General features: G+C 45.9%; 2 protein-coding genes across 2 annotated transcripts; one reads left to right on the top strand and one right to left on the bottom strand.

Annotated features, from left to right (window-relative positions):
- Nucleotides 1–6,581: 6,581 nt before the first annotated feature.
- Nucleotides 6,582–10,356, bottom strand: LOC131207517 (uncharacterized). Its single transcript, XM_058200133.1, has 5 exons — nucleotides 10,297–10,356; nucleotides 10,102–10,220; nucleotides 7,390–9,880; nucleotides 7,219–7,322; nucleotides 6,582–7,137 (listed from the first exon to the last, which is right to left on the bottom strand). Exons 1-5 carry the CDS (start codon nucleotides 10,354–10,356, stop codon nucleotides 6,582–6,584), a joined length of 3,330 nt encoding a protein of 1,109 aa, XP_058056116.1.
- Nucleotides 10,357–12,974: 2,618 nt separating this feature from the next.
- Nucleotides 12,975–14,067, top strand: LOC131207516 (L-dopachrome tautomerase yellow-f2-like). The gene is made up of 3 exons (XM_058200132.1): nucleotides 12,975–13,013; nucleotides 13,074–13,850; nucleotides 13,927–14,067. Exons 1-3 carry the CDS (start codon nucleotides 12,975–12,977, stop codon nucleotides 14,065–14,067), a joined length of 957 nt encoding a protein of 318 aa, XP_058056115.1.
- The last annotated feature ends 891 nt before the right edge of the window (nucleotides 14,068–14,958 follow it).

Here is a 14,958-nt window from a genome sequence, read left to right as displayed (position 1 = left end):
TCTTTCGATTCGGAAGTGTTTTTGAATGTCTCTCTTCCCGTGCAGCTTATCACGAACAACAACGTTCTTATCGTGATGGTACCACTCGCGACCTTTCGGATTTATTGACCTTGGGGGCCATGTTACATGGGGCGCACTGATACTCGGTGCTGGTGCTTGGTGATAGATTATTCAATCTCGTTGTAAGCAACAGGCCCCCTGTTTTGCTAAAACATAATAATATAAGCTTAGAGATAGGCACGAGAGAAGAGCCGTGCCGTGTGTTGTGATAATTCTTGTTTGCGCCACAATGGTCAATGTGAGGCGGCGTCGTTCGGAACGGGGCAAGTTTGTTGACCGTTTACGGAAGAGGTAAACCGTCAGTAGTAAATCAGTACGTCATAACCTGCGTACTGTGCTCGTCAGGAAGTGAATATCGCTGTTCGATCACTCACGGAAGTGTCGCGATTGGAATTGAAAAAATAGCTATCTACAGTGTTGTTTGTGTCGTAGCTGTAGGCCAGATGGAACGCAAAGGAATTTACCACTGTGTACCGCACGTGTGGGTGTATCGTATTTTTAGTAGCAAACAGTCGTTCCTTCGCACGTAAGCGAGTGAGGGAAGCCTTTCATTTCTCGGACAGCAGCAACTTTCTACGCACTAAACATGAACATAAATTTTCAATTGCCCCATTTGTTGCCCAGAAGTTAATCTTCGAACGGTGCAGGTGCTCTATCAAATGGAATGTTGAGCTCACTGTCTGGTCTCGTATCTATTTCTCTCTCTCCCTCTATCTCGCTTTTAATGTATGCCTGAACTAGGATAAGTTGTCAATTTCTACGACATTCTTCTTCACGACCCCAGCAAAGCAATCCATGTCTGAAGAGCGACCGTTACTGCACGACCACATAAAGCGAAAATAAACGATCTGACATTTCCGATAAATGCCAAACTGTTTGCGCTTATGTCGAAACGTTCAACCCTCAGCCGACACGCAACCGTTAGCAAACGCTTTGTTTACAAACAGAGGATAATGTAAGTTCTTATTTGCTGGTACAGCAACAAAATGAAAAAAAACAGAAAAAAAAAATTCAAAAATCAATTTATTTCTCTTCGATTTCTGTTTTCTCGGACCAAAACATTCCGTTTGACATTTCGGTTTTATATTTGCAACCTTCCACGCGAAGCGTAAACGATCTGACATTTTTACGGTCCGATTTACGGTTCATGTGGTCGAGCCGTTAGAAGTAGCATCCTTGTACAACAAAAACACTACTACAACGACAGCAGAGTATTCCCTTCGTAAACATTATCGCGTCTCGAACAAAATAAACAGATCTACCAAAAGTTATTTTGGGCGCTAGCTCTCCAGCGACGCGCTGGTCTCGCACCAACACATCGGTCTGCCGCTATTAAAAGCCTTAACACCACGACAAGAATTGAGTCCTTTTCGATTTCGACGGGCTCACACAAATCCCCTGCGGCCCACGGGAGCGTAATTGAATCGATTGTGCCTTGCGTGTTTGGTACTGGAGCACAACCTTTATTTTATCGACCCAGGACAACCGCGGCAGCAACTCTCTGCACGGGGTCCGATTGCGCAGCAACGATTTGCGAAAACCAGACGCTCTCGAGAGCATAGGACGTGATTTTTTCATTATTATTAATGCCTCCTTGTCCCGCATTGGAACGGATTTTTCCACCGCCCAGAGAGCGCAGCGTAGTCATGAGAACTCGTATTGCGCAGTTGGTTTCGTTTTGGGACTTCGAATTCAGCTGGCGAGTCCAGGCTGAAGTACGATACGCTGTGTTGGCTCGAGAACGACCCCAGTCACGATTTGTCCCCGAGAGCGCCGCTGGTGTTTGTGCGTCGAAAGTCACCCCTGCGTTGTTAATGCGCACATTAGGTTTCTACCGCATTCGAGTCCGCTTCGACACCCGGCATAGCATATGCACAGTTTTGAATGACGCTCACACACGTCGTTGGAGGAATTAAAGATGCCAATTTGTGCAGCATAACCGGCACTCCGTGATGCATTGAGAGAGTGAGTTGGGCAGAACAAAGGCCATCAGGAGCATCATAAATATGGGGAGAACAAGGCATCAGCTAGTCAAAAAAGTTCAGCAAGCAGTTCGTCGATATCAGTCTGATTCGTTCGATTTGATACTGAAATATGTATAACATATAAACATGATAGCTAAGCATGATAAGGATCATGTGTGATATAGCAGCAAATGGGTTTGGCCAGCAAAACCTTTTGGTCTGCAGCCAGCAATTTTCATAGCGGTTTATATCGAAGATTTCTGCATTATTTCGCTCTACGACTCTGACGTTACGATAAAAGTCGTTTTAATAGTTCTGTTTCGTCTTTGTAATGTGCCGACTAACCGGGATTAACATGCTATAGTTATATTACAAGCATATCTGTGTTTTTATAGTACAAAACTAGACCTGTAAGAATGTATTGAACGTGACCCAGCCGTTAGTTTATGTATAACCGATGATGATGTAGTATCATGACAAAATAGATAAATCAAACTTTCAGGAATGTCGACACGCCTTCCATTACTTTCGGTATGCGTGTATCTTTTCGTCCACAGTACGCAATGCGGATAACGATGATGAAATTACGACAATTAACTTAGCCAAACATTACACTTTTGTAATATAAATAGCAACTTTCGATTTCTTTTTCTTTCGTGTGGGATTGAAAACCAATGACTAGAGTGTTTCTTAAAGAAATGACTCGTTCGCACTGATCTCGAAAACAGTTACAACCAATCGATCATAGTTTCTCAACAACGGACGGACATCATCAACTGTACGTGAACATCGTAATGCATCATCGTGGCTGCGGGTGAAGCATCGAATCGAAGAAGACTCCCTCTCCTCCAGCATCATTGCGCAGCACTTTGCAGAGATCATTAAACACAGAAACCCAAACACTCCGTTGGAATCCACAGCCACCATCCGCGCACCGTGGAAAAGCAAAAATTGAGAGAAAGCGGTTCGGCACGATCCAATTGGGTCAACACACCACCACCAACATCACCGTTAGTACGGGCGATCGTGAAGGGAGAGAAAATCGCTCGTTGAAGACCGTTGGCAACGTGGAGTGTGTTATTTATCGAGTTGAATCCGTTCACTTCAAGTGGGAGTACGTACTACATTTGGTTGAAGATTGTACTCTTTCGAAGTGGTTTCAGCTGCACAGAAACCACAGACACAGATTGGGGCTACGTGAGTGTGATGGAGGGGCGAGTGGAAATTACATGATTTACATTTGATACAAAGACTAGTCAGTATGACGCCGTGTAAACTGCCTTCTTCCAAAGCTACACGGTGCACGGTGGTGTTGAACGTCGTGTTGAGATGATTGCTAGTTTTTGTTTCGTCTCAACTCCGGGACGTTTTTACGTTTCCTTATTAGTCACTCGACAGCTGCATACGCCATCCGCTCAGAAATCTGGCTCCTTCGGAGAAGTTGCCAAATCTAGCTTGTGGCGATCGATCCGCAAACCGGTCTTTGTCTGGACCCCTCCACTGCGTTGGTCACGGTGATTTTCGATGCTCGTGCTTCTCGTACATTGCGCCAAGCTTTCGACATCGATTTCGACGAGTTACGAGAGACACAATTCACCATCATCGAACCACCACCACAAGGATCCGTGACTCAGCCTCGATCAATCGGCGTAGTTTCGTTGAGTAGTTTGCGCAAAACTATGAACGTCTTGCGCAAACACGAATCTGATTTGCAAGCTTGTTTCCTCTTCCTGGGTTGCAACGATGACCGTTGTTTGGTCGTCGACCGGAACACGTGAATGAACGGATTGACGCATATGACTATTCTCCGTCTCCATCAGTGACGTGCGTTTTTGTTCTTATAATCCCTTTGTCGTATTGTTTGTCAGTATCTTGTCCCGCCGTTCAGCCAACCCTAGTAGAAACTTGCTCTATAGTGAAACAAACAAAGTATGTGCAAAGTTATGCATAGTTTACAATATGTAATGATATGATTATGCGCCAAATATTACTTTACATTTGACGAACAAACATTTCCATAATCTAACACGAGTGGAAATATATTCGCGTACAAGAAACGCGTTGAAAGAACAAAACCTAAAGATTTAGAAAACGAGTAACTTTCGAAAACTTAGCAACAAAAAAGATTCAAGTGCATCTTTGCACCTCAAAACGGCGTTGTTCAAGTGTCGTTCTCTCTTTCGGTTGCATGTAGCACTTATAAACTTGTCTCGCTTGCTCCACCTTACAACGTATTGTATGACGGTTGATCTTTCATGCAAGAAGCGGCAGTTTTGTGTGCACCGTTCTGTAGCGCACTCTATCGGCGAGTAGTGAAAGTAGAGCAGGCCGCCGCACATTCAATACAGTTGGTTCGTTTTTCTGCAAATTAAAATCTGCATTCTCACGTAAAATAACATTCCTTCTCATACTACTTCTACTTATACTTCTCTGTGGCTCACGTTTTTACGGAACCACATTTTTCCCCTTTCTCTCAGCGGTCTACGTGTCTAATCCGTTAAACCTTATCAGTCACTTCCGCAAGCAAGGTAGGAAGCGAATGTCAGTGTTCGTCCAGAAAACGCTTAGTACCACTCAGCAGTCAGCTTGCTACCAGTTCCGTGCAGACCTTTACAAAGAGTAGAATGATAGTGCCTAGAGTGCTCCTGCTTAAAGTGATTTTTCTTCAAGTGATACTGGCACGAAGTGCAGCAATTGATCGTCCTTTCCTACCTAGGTACCGATTACAGAAAGTATGGAAAAAAGGACATTTTAGTTTTAATAAGTCCCAGTATGAACCAACTCGTTGGGAGTGGGAAAAAGCTAAAACTTGTCGCTATGCGTCTGAATTGCGTAGAAAGCCTCCAACACCATACGAACCGTTGAACGAGATCAAACCAAGACTTTTATGGAACCCGTACGAAAGTTGCGAAGACTACGATTCAATAATGGAAGTGGAAGATGATACCGCACAAGTGACTCACAAATCAGTTTTGGAAAGACACTTCGAACACCATCATACTTTAATGAAATCATTGTGTTCACGTTCACAACATGCATCACATTTGGCGATGCATGGAAATAGGCAGAGGAACGAGGTGGAACCGATGGAAGAAAGCTGGGACAATGCTTGTAGTTGCGGAAGAGAAAATTTAGTGCAACCTCAATCAATCTTCAAGGAACGTAAAATTTTTGGAGATGTCACTAATGCCCCGCTAATGGTGATAACGTTTCGTTCGCCGTCGTCATCGTTGTCAATTGAGGATATACCTGGAAATCAAAGAGCAGAATCTAGCAATCAAATATTTTCGTATGAAGCGCATCCTGACAGTTTTTTATCACAAGAAGATAAGCACCAGAGAGTAGCACAAATGACTTCGTTAAACTGCAATGAAGCATCCTTAGACCGATGCTGTCCAACCGATATGTCGTGTAACGAACCACATAATCAACTACCAGTTCTCCAAAGACTAGTGTCAGCCAACGAAAAAGATGAGCTAGGTATTACAACAATAAATGTATTTCCAAAGCTCAGACTAAGTACTATAAATACTACCTTAAAACCGATGAAATCACCGATTTTGCTAGAGTGCACCACGAAACCTGCAGACAGGACAACATGCTTGACAACAAGCGATGGATTCATGCCTGATGAAACAACCGAATTGGCCACTTTTTCGGACAATTCACTACATACTGAGGATACGCCAGCAACACCCTTGAGCACATCCTTCACTCACACCAAGCAAGAAACTGGGATCAGCTTTAACTCAAAAGTGAACGCCACGCCGTGCAGCACACAACAATACGACACAACTGTGACGACTTCCAAGCCGGACATGGGTTCAACAACGATTGTTACGAAGCTTTCAAAGAGTGTGCCAACTACTCATGTAATGTCCATAACAAAGTTGGCGAAAAAAAGACACAAAACGTCATCATCTCCGCAAGCGATCTCATCCTCCATATGCAACGCAAGTCCTACCAAACCGATTGCCCGAATCAATGCAACTACTCTATCCGCCATGACCACAAGTGTGTCCACGTATCCACCTAAGCACAACGTAACGATTGTTCACAGTTCCAATATCCATATGGATTTATTCCATGAATTGACTACAGTTTCAACTCCGGTATTGCCAACTCCTCTTCTGGAAACCCTTCCACAGCTTCCCACAGTTGATCTGACGACCGACGACGACGATATGCTCGAATTTCAAAGCCTTCTTTCGCGTATTATGAGTGCCATTCACGCAGTCTTACTGTCGCTGTTTGATGCTATCATTCGCTGTTTCACTTCATAATCGATTAGCAAGACAAGATTGGCTGGTGTAAACAATACTTCCTTCTTGAGCAAAGTGTACACACGAAAAATATACGATTTATTGGTTCACATCTACAAGAGAAATGTTTTTCACTAACCTAACATCACAAAATGACCAAATGCACTCTTTAGTTTGTGTCACGTTTTTTCCAGCAGATGGGAGCTGACCACAGAACGATCGTGACCCGTAACAGGAAGGCAAAAGCTATGCGAAAACATCACGTGTTGATAGTTGCAAACACTGTCGCAACTCCTTAAATCACTAATACGTCCGATATGGTGGACACGTTGTCGCCAGTCATGTTATGCTCGTCCTGGAAACGCGCATAGCGCACGTGGGGGGATTGCGTGCGAGTGCGATTTGGTACGGTGTGCAGTTCGTCGGCAAGGCGCAGTACAGACTTCTGTCGCCGGTATATCACCATCAGCGTCATCGTAAGCAGGGTGCTGATTGCTAGCGCACCCATTATGATGTAACCGATGGATGACGCTTGCAAAGTGTCTTTGTGTACTGCTGATGAAGATACGTTCTCTATGGCTGTCGCCTCGGAGGGCTTAATGGACCCGTGGTCGGGTGATGAAGAGGTCTTTGAAGCCGCGAACGTGACCATATCACTGTCAGTAGTTTTGATAAAGTCGAACTGGGATTTCGGGCTCACATGGATTGCACTCGTCACTGGCTTTGCTGAGCTGCTTTCGGCATCCTGAAGCGTTGAGGCTCTCAGTGTTTTTGTGGTTTCTGGTGGGTTGGCCGTCTCGGATGTTTCGTCAGTGTAAACCTGCACTTCTGTTGCTGTATCATTTGTTATTCTTCGAAATACCAAAACAAATAAGATTTGAATTTTAGAACAGGTCTCTTAGGCTCGATATCGTCGAAGGAGTTTCAGGTACCTTAAGTATGCAATTCTCGTGCAGTTGCAAAGAACCTCAACGTCATCAGTTTCTACAGTGATACAGTCACGATCACTCCATTCGTTTCCGTACCATAGTTGACACTGAAATGAATATCGTTTTCAAACATTCGTTTGGCATTTTGGGCACTTTCCTACAACGATGTCTTACCGTCACATTTGGAAGTCTACGGCCATCCAGCGACCAAAGGAAGTAGTCGTTGTTCCATTCCATCAGCGTCCAAATGCCGGTTTTCTCGACGGACAGCAGAAACACTTCGTAGAACCCCAAATCTAGTTCGTGCAATTCTCGTGGGATGAACAGGTCGCGAGCGTAGTAAACACGGCCTAGACAAAAGTACTCTGTTTCCGGAAAAGCATCCCCAAACTGCGACCGTCCAGATGTCAGTACGACCCTGTTTGGACCCTCCACTCGATTCAAGCCAGCTGCTTGAAGAGTCCTATAGCGGTTTACATCGATCATTATGAGCTGCCCCGCGTAAACATAGCGAGACTCGAGTGAGCAATAATCTTTCGCAGCTTGATGCACGTAGTTCAATAAATTTGTCCGTGCTTGTTCCGCGACGGATGTATTTTTCGACACGGTCAAACTCTCCATCAAGGACAGCTTCGTATCAATCTTTGTTAAGCCTTCCGGGCCGGGCGGTGGGCTTGATCGTTTCGATCGCGACCGAACCGGATGGGTGGATTTTTCGAGCAGGTCCAAAAGGAGCTGAAACGTCTCGTGGTTCGTCGATTCCTGCAGATCAAGGATGGGTTTGGCTTGTGCAACGAACTCCTGGATTGCGGCCTCCGAAAGATAGGTCGTTTCCTCGCACACCTTGCCGATGTGCTCGATGGATGATTGTAATAGTTTGACAAATCGCTCGTAACTTTCACCGTATCGTTGGGAATTTTGGTTCCGCAGTGTGAGCAACAGTTCATAAGCCGTCTTCAGGGCTTGCCGAAGGTTTAGTCTATTGAAAATTGCTTCGATGGATTCGAACGCGAATGTGATTTCCTCCACCGACGGTTCACTGCCCGGCAAAACGTTTATCTCAGGACCAACGATTCGCGAACATGCTTCGCGTGAATCGCACACCACCGCATACGTCTGCACGGTCTTATTCCGTGTGTAGGGAAACACCGTTTCCGCCGAAGTTACTTCGTAGTATGAGCCAACGTTGATGGAAACTCCATCGGCCACGTACCAAAAGCTATATCGTAACGGGTAGTCCATTTCTGAATCTTGCGCAATTCCTGTGCTCATTTTGAAAACCGTTCCGAGTGCCGTTCCGTTTACTGTAGGCGATACTTCTAGCGGAAGCCCACGAGGGGCGCCATTCGTTTCAAGCTCAAACGTCCAATGGCTCTTTACAAATGATCGTTCCCTCGGTTTCTTCGGTTCGGAAGTATCATCGATTGGTTCTGGGCAGAGAGTTTCTAGGCTGAACTTGTAGCGCGCATCTGCTTCTAAACCGGGCCACTGTCCGGGTAAATTCGTCGCTTCCGGGATAGTGAGTGCGATGTCTCTCTCGATCGTATCGTTGCCATAATCCACCAGCTCGGAGAGGAAATTTTCCTCGACATCACGGATGAAAAATCCTCCCAAACCGCCAATCTGTTTTGGGTCGAAATAGGCAAATCCTTCCTCCTGAAGAACAGTCCAGTTCGAGACACAATTCGGTACGAGCCCTGACACGGTAACAAGCATTTCGAACCGCTGGCCCGCTATTGCCGGATAGTGGGACCATTCTCGGACTTGTACCGAGACCGTCACTTTTGGATGGACGTTTAAGGAACTTTTTGCCGTCTCGTTGCCCATCGATCCGCTTATCGTGTACTGTCCTTCTACATGCAACGTTGCTACAGCCTCGGAAACCGATTCGATAAGATTGCAGGTTGAATCTTGCCCCGGACCTCGACAGGACCAGTTCAGTTCACGCGAGAGGTGGCCGAAAACGGCTAGTGCACGAACGTGCGTCGCCTGACCAACTCCCACGACAGTTTCCGTGGGCAGTAGAACAAGTTTCGGTTGCCTGTCCAGTACAGCAACCTTTACGCGTGCCTTTGTCAGTGTTTCGTCCACGTTGGACGATGAGTATACGAGCGCCTGGATCTCGTAAATCTGCCCCGGTGTCAGGCTTCCCGCAGGAATACGCAGCAAATTCGACCACTCCATGGCCACCGGAACAAATTCTTCGTCTAACCCGTTGACGAACCAACGGAACGAGTAATTGTTTCTGGGGCGACAGAAAATAAGCTTGGCCGTTACACTGTAGTCCACATCGGCGTACGTCATCTCTGCACCGAGTAGCAGCAACGATACATCGTGTCCCCGCGCAGAAGAACCTTCTTGTTCGAAGGATGTAGCTCCAGCGCTTCGATAGGTCATGGTGAAGTTTTGGGGCTCACTTTCTTGACCATCCTCGGCGATACCGACGACACCGAAGGAATAGACCGCGCCAGGCAGCAGCTCGCTGGTGGCGATCGTTAATTGGCCACTTTCTGCGATCATCTCCCGTTCACTCCAAACACGCCGTTCCAGCAGTCGGACCGATCGCCACAGACCCACGGTGTGTCGCTGACTGACAAACCCATCCAGCAGCCGAAAGTACGCTGTCAACCGATACTGCAACCGTTGACCCGCTTTGGTTTGAAACCTGCATTGCCAGGGGAAGAGATGGCCATGGGCGTAGCGATCGATAATGATAAAATGCAGTTGATACGGAGAAGCAAACCAATCACAAAATTCTAACCGTTCTTCGGTGTTGTAGGGAAATCGATAATGTATGCGCTTCTGCGCTTCTGTTAGCTACTTTCTTGGTGAGTGAAAAAACTGGATAAACATGGAGATGGACGGGAAAGTGACTTTCGTTCTTACCCGATCGTGAACGTTGTAGCTTCCTTATTGGCGATGCTACCGTTGGCGGTGGGCACGCTTCCGGTCACTTCAGAATTGCAGATAAATTTGGGTGCGATGATACGGAATGTTGGAGTATCCTGTGAACGATTGGGCCGCCAGGGCGAGATCAACAATGACGTTATTTAGCTTTCTATGAAAACGGCTTAAACTTACCGCAAATACTGCACTGCTCATGGCAAAGAGAACGAACGACAGAACCAGGAACAATGCCATCGTACCGTTGTGTTAAGTACTTGCTCTGTTGAAAGCTCTTTCCGGGCTTGGCCAACAATTACTTCACTACTCGAGCTCTACCAAGACCCGCGGGACCCCCGTACACGTCGCGGTTTTGCGTGCGACTAATTTTCCGGTCAAACGACACCGGCGGGACTTCGGGTTTCTCACGGAGGACTCATAACAGCAACAAAGTGAAACCACGCCAACGATGACGACTGTTGGACAACAAATTGTAGCACGATGTGTGCGATTGCGACCTGTTGTTCGCCGCCGGTTGATCGATTGCCTGGAACACTGGCAAGGACGACGCTCAACGTTTGTTGACCGACTGACCGGACCGGCCAAACTCACACGCGGATTGGAAAGAAGCGTTCGTGCTTCACTCTTCGTCCTCGGCCGTTACCAGGATCACAAGGCACGAAACGGCACGCACATACAAATCACACTTTGGTCTAATGCCTGTTGGAATGTTTCCATCAACTCGATACCATTCCTGTGGTGGTACCTGGTAGGTACATTTTGTCCCGGCGTTCTTTCCCCTGTCCGGTGCGTCTTGAGGCCTTACTGTTCTAATCCTAGTTTTATTCGTTCCGTTTCCTTCCGAACCTAACCGTCACGTTGCACGACCGTTCAGCAACTGATCCGAAATTTATTCTAACGGCCTCGGGTTCCGTCCTAGGATGGTGATGAGGAGTTGCACTGATTTTTCAAATGAATCGTTCTGTGCCCTGAACCGTTGCTACGCTACGGGTCCCGTTCGAGTCTTGGTGTGTACAAGTTATTTTCAGTGTTTTGGGTTTGTTTGGCTCTTCTCTTCGCATCTTGTGCCCTTTTGGGCTTCTTTTTCTTTCCTCATCCTTTAGCCAGGACTCGCCCAGCAGAGCATGCTGGTGTGCTGTGGCGAGGCCTACACACCCGTTGCACTTTTATCCTTTAGGATTTTCGGTGGATTTAACGGTCCTTCGCAGGCACCCTCACGAACACAACCAGCTCCTGAGGACAAATTCGGCCCCGAGATGGAATACGAGATACAACATGCGGGAGTTAGCTTTTCTTCTTTCTTCATTACTTCGAGTATTTAGAAACCGCCGTCTCGCCTATCGCTTTTTCCTCTTATGTGGCTCATGCTCGGGGCAGCAACCGAACCCGAACGTGGGCAAACGAAGGTGCAACAGAGAACAGGGAGAGGAAAGCAAAATCTCCACAATGCAAAAATGTAAAGTAAACATTGGCAAAGAATCGACGACGACAGAGGATCCTTTGAGGAGGCCTCTCAGGACGTAGATGGGTGTTCTGCTAGCGGGCGAAACTTATCTCTCCATCGACAACACGGCAGGGTTTTTTGTTTGCTCGTGTCCAGTGTGTAACTACCAAAAAGAGCCCTCCGTAGCAACGTCTGGCGAGCAGATGAGGATAAAAATCGAATCGAAAACAAATCAGTGCACAACGTTAAAGGTTATGGTGGCGAGCAGTATAAAGCCGGAAACGGCTGCCTGATGCAAACGGGTTGATAATATGCTGTATTAAGCTGTTTGTAGCGTTCGACGGAATGAAACCATACCTAGGACTTACTTCGTTAGCATGTCCTCGTTGGACTTGGATTGCAGAATGTTCCATGGCGAATCCGTCACTTCTATCCGTTCCTCCCAGTACACCAAAACGGTAGATCAAACGGCGAAAAATATATATTTAATTTAACAATGATTTTTCAATAGGCAAAGCTACATTGATGAATACGAGACTGTATCGTGCTTTGAAAAGAAATACGTTCAGTAAAAAACAGCTCAAATCAAGTAGCGAAATCCTGTAACAATCTTAATAAGCTTTTTCGCCAGATAAACCCAATAAACATTAGATATTTATAAACATTTTACTGCCGGTTTTCCGCAATATGAATAAGTGAGAGAGCTCGACGGGTCGTGCATGTTGGTGCGATATTACGAATTTCTATAATCAGTTGCCTTGGTGCAATGGATTTCCCTTTCTTTTGCACATACCCTCTGTTGGTGAATCGGTAATCTTTCCAGCGCCGGTAACAAGGTCATGACTCATTACCTTCTTATTTGTGAACTTCTCTTTTTTCGCACGCGTTTTGATAAGCCCATATATAAGATGCACGTCCTAATTTGAATCGCGCCAGTATCTATACTGATGTCTTTCGCTCCGACTGTGTCTCGCTGATCGACTGTTCGAAAGAAGCATTGAATAATAAAAAAATGGTCCGTAGGCTGATCATTATTTTAGTGTGGGCGTTGGTGTGTTTATTCGATTCAGGATTACGAATCGTGGCGGGAGAAAAGCTTCAGCTTGTCTACCAGTGGTCGCAATTGGGAACCGGTGGAAATATTTCACAATCAGGTAAGAAGCAAAAAGAACTGCCTCGACGGTACTGTTGGTGTCTTTTATATTCATGCTTAGGATTGCCACGAGTAACGTTCGCTTCAAACATTGTGGAAGTCAGTGACGAGCGGTTCAACTCCTACGGAAACATCCCAATGGGAGCAACACACCACAAGGGGTTTTTGTACGTGACAATACCTCGTCGACGCTCCGGAATTCCGGCTACGTTGAATGTAATTGAATTGGCACGCAATCCATCAGTAAACAACCCAGTGATGGAAGCTTACCCTAATTTGCTCGTCAACACGTTGCATGTATGTGGTCCGTTGCCATTTTGCATTTCCAATCTGAACCGTCAGAATTCTCCATTTCAGCGGGATTATGCGGCTGATCCGAAGAGAATTGTTTCCGTCTACCGTACTCAGGTGGATCGGTGCGATCGTCTTTGGTTCGTTGACACTGGCTATCTAGAGTATCCGGGCACTGCCCGCCGCCAAGTACAACGACCTGCTCTGTGGGTTATCAATCTGAACACAACCCGCAGTGTCCGACGATTCGAGATTCCTCCTGAGATGGCTGAATTCGGGTACGGCATTCCGAACGTCGAGGTCGACGTCGATCCTAGCGACTGCGAGCGAACTTACGCTTACATGCCGGACTACGAGTGGCAGCGATTGTACGTGTACGGATTAGTCGAGAACCGGATGTGGCGCTTCGAGCACAACTACTTCTCGTTCGAACCGCGGGGTGGTGATTTTAACATAGCCGGCCAACAGTTCGTGTGGCGAGATGGTCTTTTTTCAGTCGCGGTCGGTGGCTTACGGAACGAGAATTCGACCGAAAAATTAGTCTATTTACATTCAATGTCATCCGTTAGCGAGATGGCGGTCTCGAACCGAGTGCTGCAGAACGAAACACTAGCTCGTCTCGGAAACCACGCGTATGTAAGAGCTTTCCAGCATCTGGGAGAGCGGGGACCGAATACGCAAAGTTCAAGCCACGCTTACGATACGCGAACCGGAGTGTTGTTCTACGCAGAAATTAACCGCAACTCGATCGGATGCTGGAACACCAGTAAACCGTTTTCCTCGGAAAATCACGGTATCGTGCATCTGGACAATGAGGAAATGATTTATCCGGCCGATTTGAAGGTAACAGCGGAAGGTTTTTACAAACATTGTCCTTTGGCGCAGCTGTGTTAAACTGTGCTTTACTTTTTCTCGCCAGGTCGACATTAACGGTGAACTTTGGGTCATCTCTAATCGGTTGCCTATCTGGATCTATGCCCAGCTGAATGTAACAGACGTGAACTTTCGCATTTGGCGCCAGACGGCATCACGCGCCATTGCGGGTACAATTTGCAGTTAAGAAAACGAAACGTTGCGACAGGAGTAGATAAAATGCACGTGAGACACAGGTGCAAAACGAAAGCCATGGTCGTCTTTATTCAATAACATTCTACCTACTAGTGCCGAATGTTACAGGAACCAACTATACGTGTTTTACCAACATGACTACAAAAACAGAAAAACAAACACGCAATAATATCATCACTTTTCTAAAAAAAAACATTCTAATTTCTCTAAGTGTTACACAATCCTAAACACTGTTTTGTCACAATTACAGTTTTGGGTACAATGCAGAATTGTTTTGCGTTTTTCAAATGTGTTCAATATAAAAAGATTTCCGCAAAATGTACGGATCCATGGTTTGTTCTACAACATTCGTTCAGACTTTTAAGTTCAATAGGGTACGATAAGTTCGCTCAAGCTATTCTCTAAAATGATGCATTCGTTTTATATGCTTTCTAGCTGTGACCTGGTGTGCGATATGTTGTATTTAATGTTTATAAGATATAAAAGATAAGTGGAGCATCGTTTATAATGACTATCGTTTTGTTCATAGTTATCTATTTTGATCGGCAATGCAATATCACTGGGTAGTTTGTATTAGTTTTGTATTATCATCAATAAACAAGATCAATTCTAACCATACCCAAGCAGTTTGTGATACAAATGTAAGAGACGCGAATTTTCGACCGCAGAAAGCACGGTACGTTTGTATCAATAATTACAGCCTTTTTAGTTTTGTTTATCAAGTCTCACGGTCCAGTTGAGAAATTTTGTTTGTGTCACGACGGATGGATATTGACGGAAGCACCGTTAGTCAAGGAACCAAAGAAGTGCTGTTAGAATCATTTTCTCCTGTTTCTATAAATGTAGTGTAGCAAAGCGCCGAAACGCTGCACTATTGGTTGTA

Source organism: Anopheles bellator, chromosome 2, assembly GCF_943735745.2.
Source record: "Anopheles bellator chromosome 2, idAnoBellAS_SP24_06.2, whole genome shotgun sequence".
NCBI classification, from domain to species: domain Eukaryota; kingdom Metazoa; phylum Arthropoda; class Insecta; order Diptera; family Culicidae; genus Anopheles; species Anopheles bellator.
Note: the sequence above shows the minus strand (reverse complement) of the source record. Positions and strands in the feature narration are given on the sequence as shown.

Bases quoted from the DNA above. Each gene is read 5' to 3' on its own strand.
- LOC131207517 (XM_058200133.1), bottom strand. From the start codon at position 10,356: ATGGCATTGTTCCTGGTTCTGTCGTTCGTTCTCTTTGCCATGAGCAGT. The intron at 9,881-10,101 runs GTAAGAACGAAA...CTGGCAATGCAG, and splicing joins GCTACAACGTTCACGATCGG to GTTTCAAACCAAAGCGGGTC. The intron at 7,138-7,218 runs GTACCTGAAACT...GGTATTTCGAAG, and splicing joins ACGAGAATTGCATACTTAAG to AATAACAAATGATACAGCAA.
- LOC131207516 (XM_058200132.1), top strand. From the start codon at position 12,975: ATGGAAGCTTACCCTAATTTGCTCGTCAACACGTTGCAT. The intron at 13,014-13,073 runs GTATGTGGTCCG...TCTCCATTTCAG, and splicing joins TGCTCGTCAACACGTTGCAT to CGGGATTATGCGGCTGATCC. The intron at 13,851-13,926 runs GTAACAGCGGAA...TTTTCTCGCCAG, and splicing joins TTTATCCGGCCGATTTGAAG to GTCGACATTAACGGTGAACT.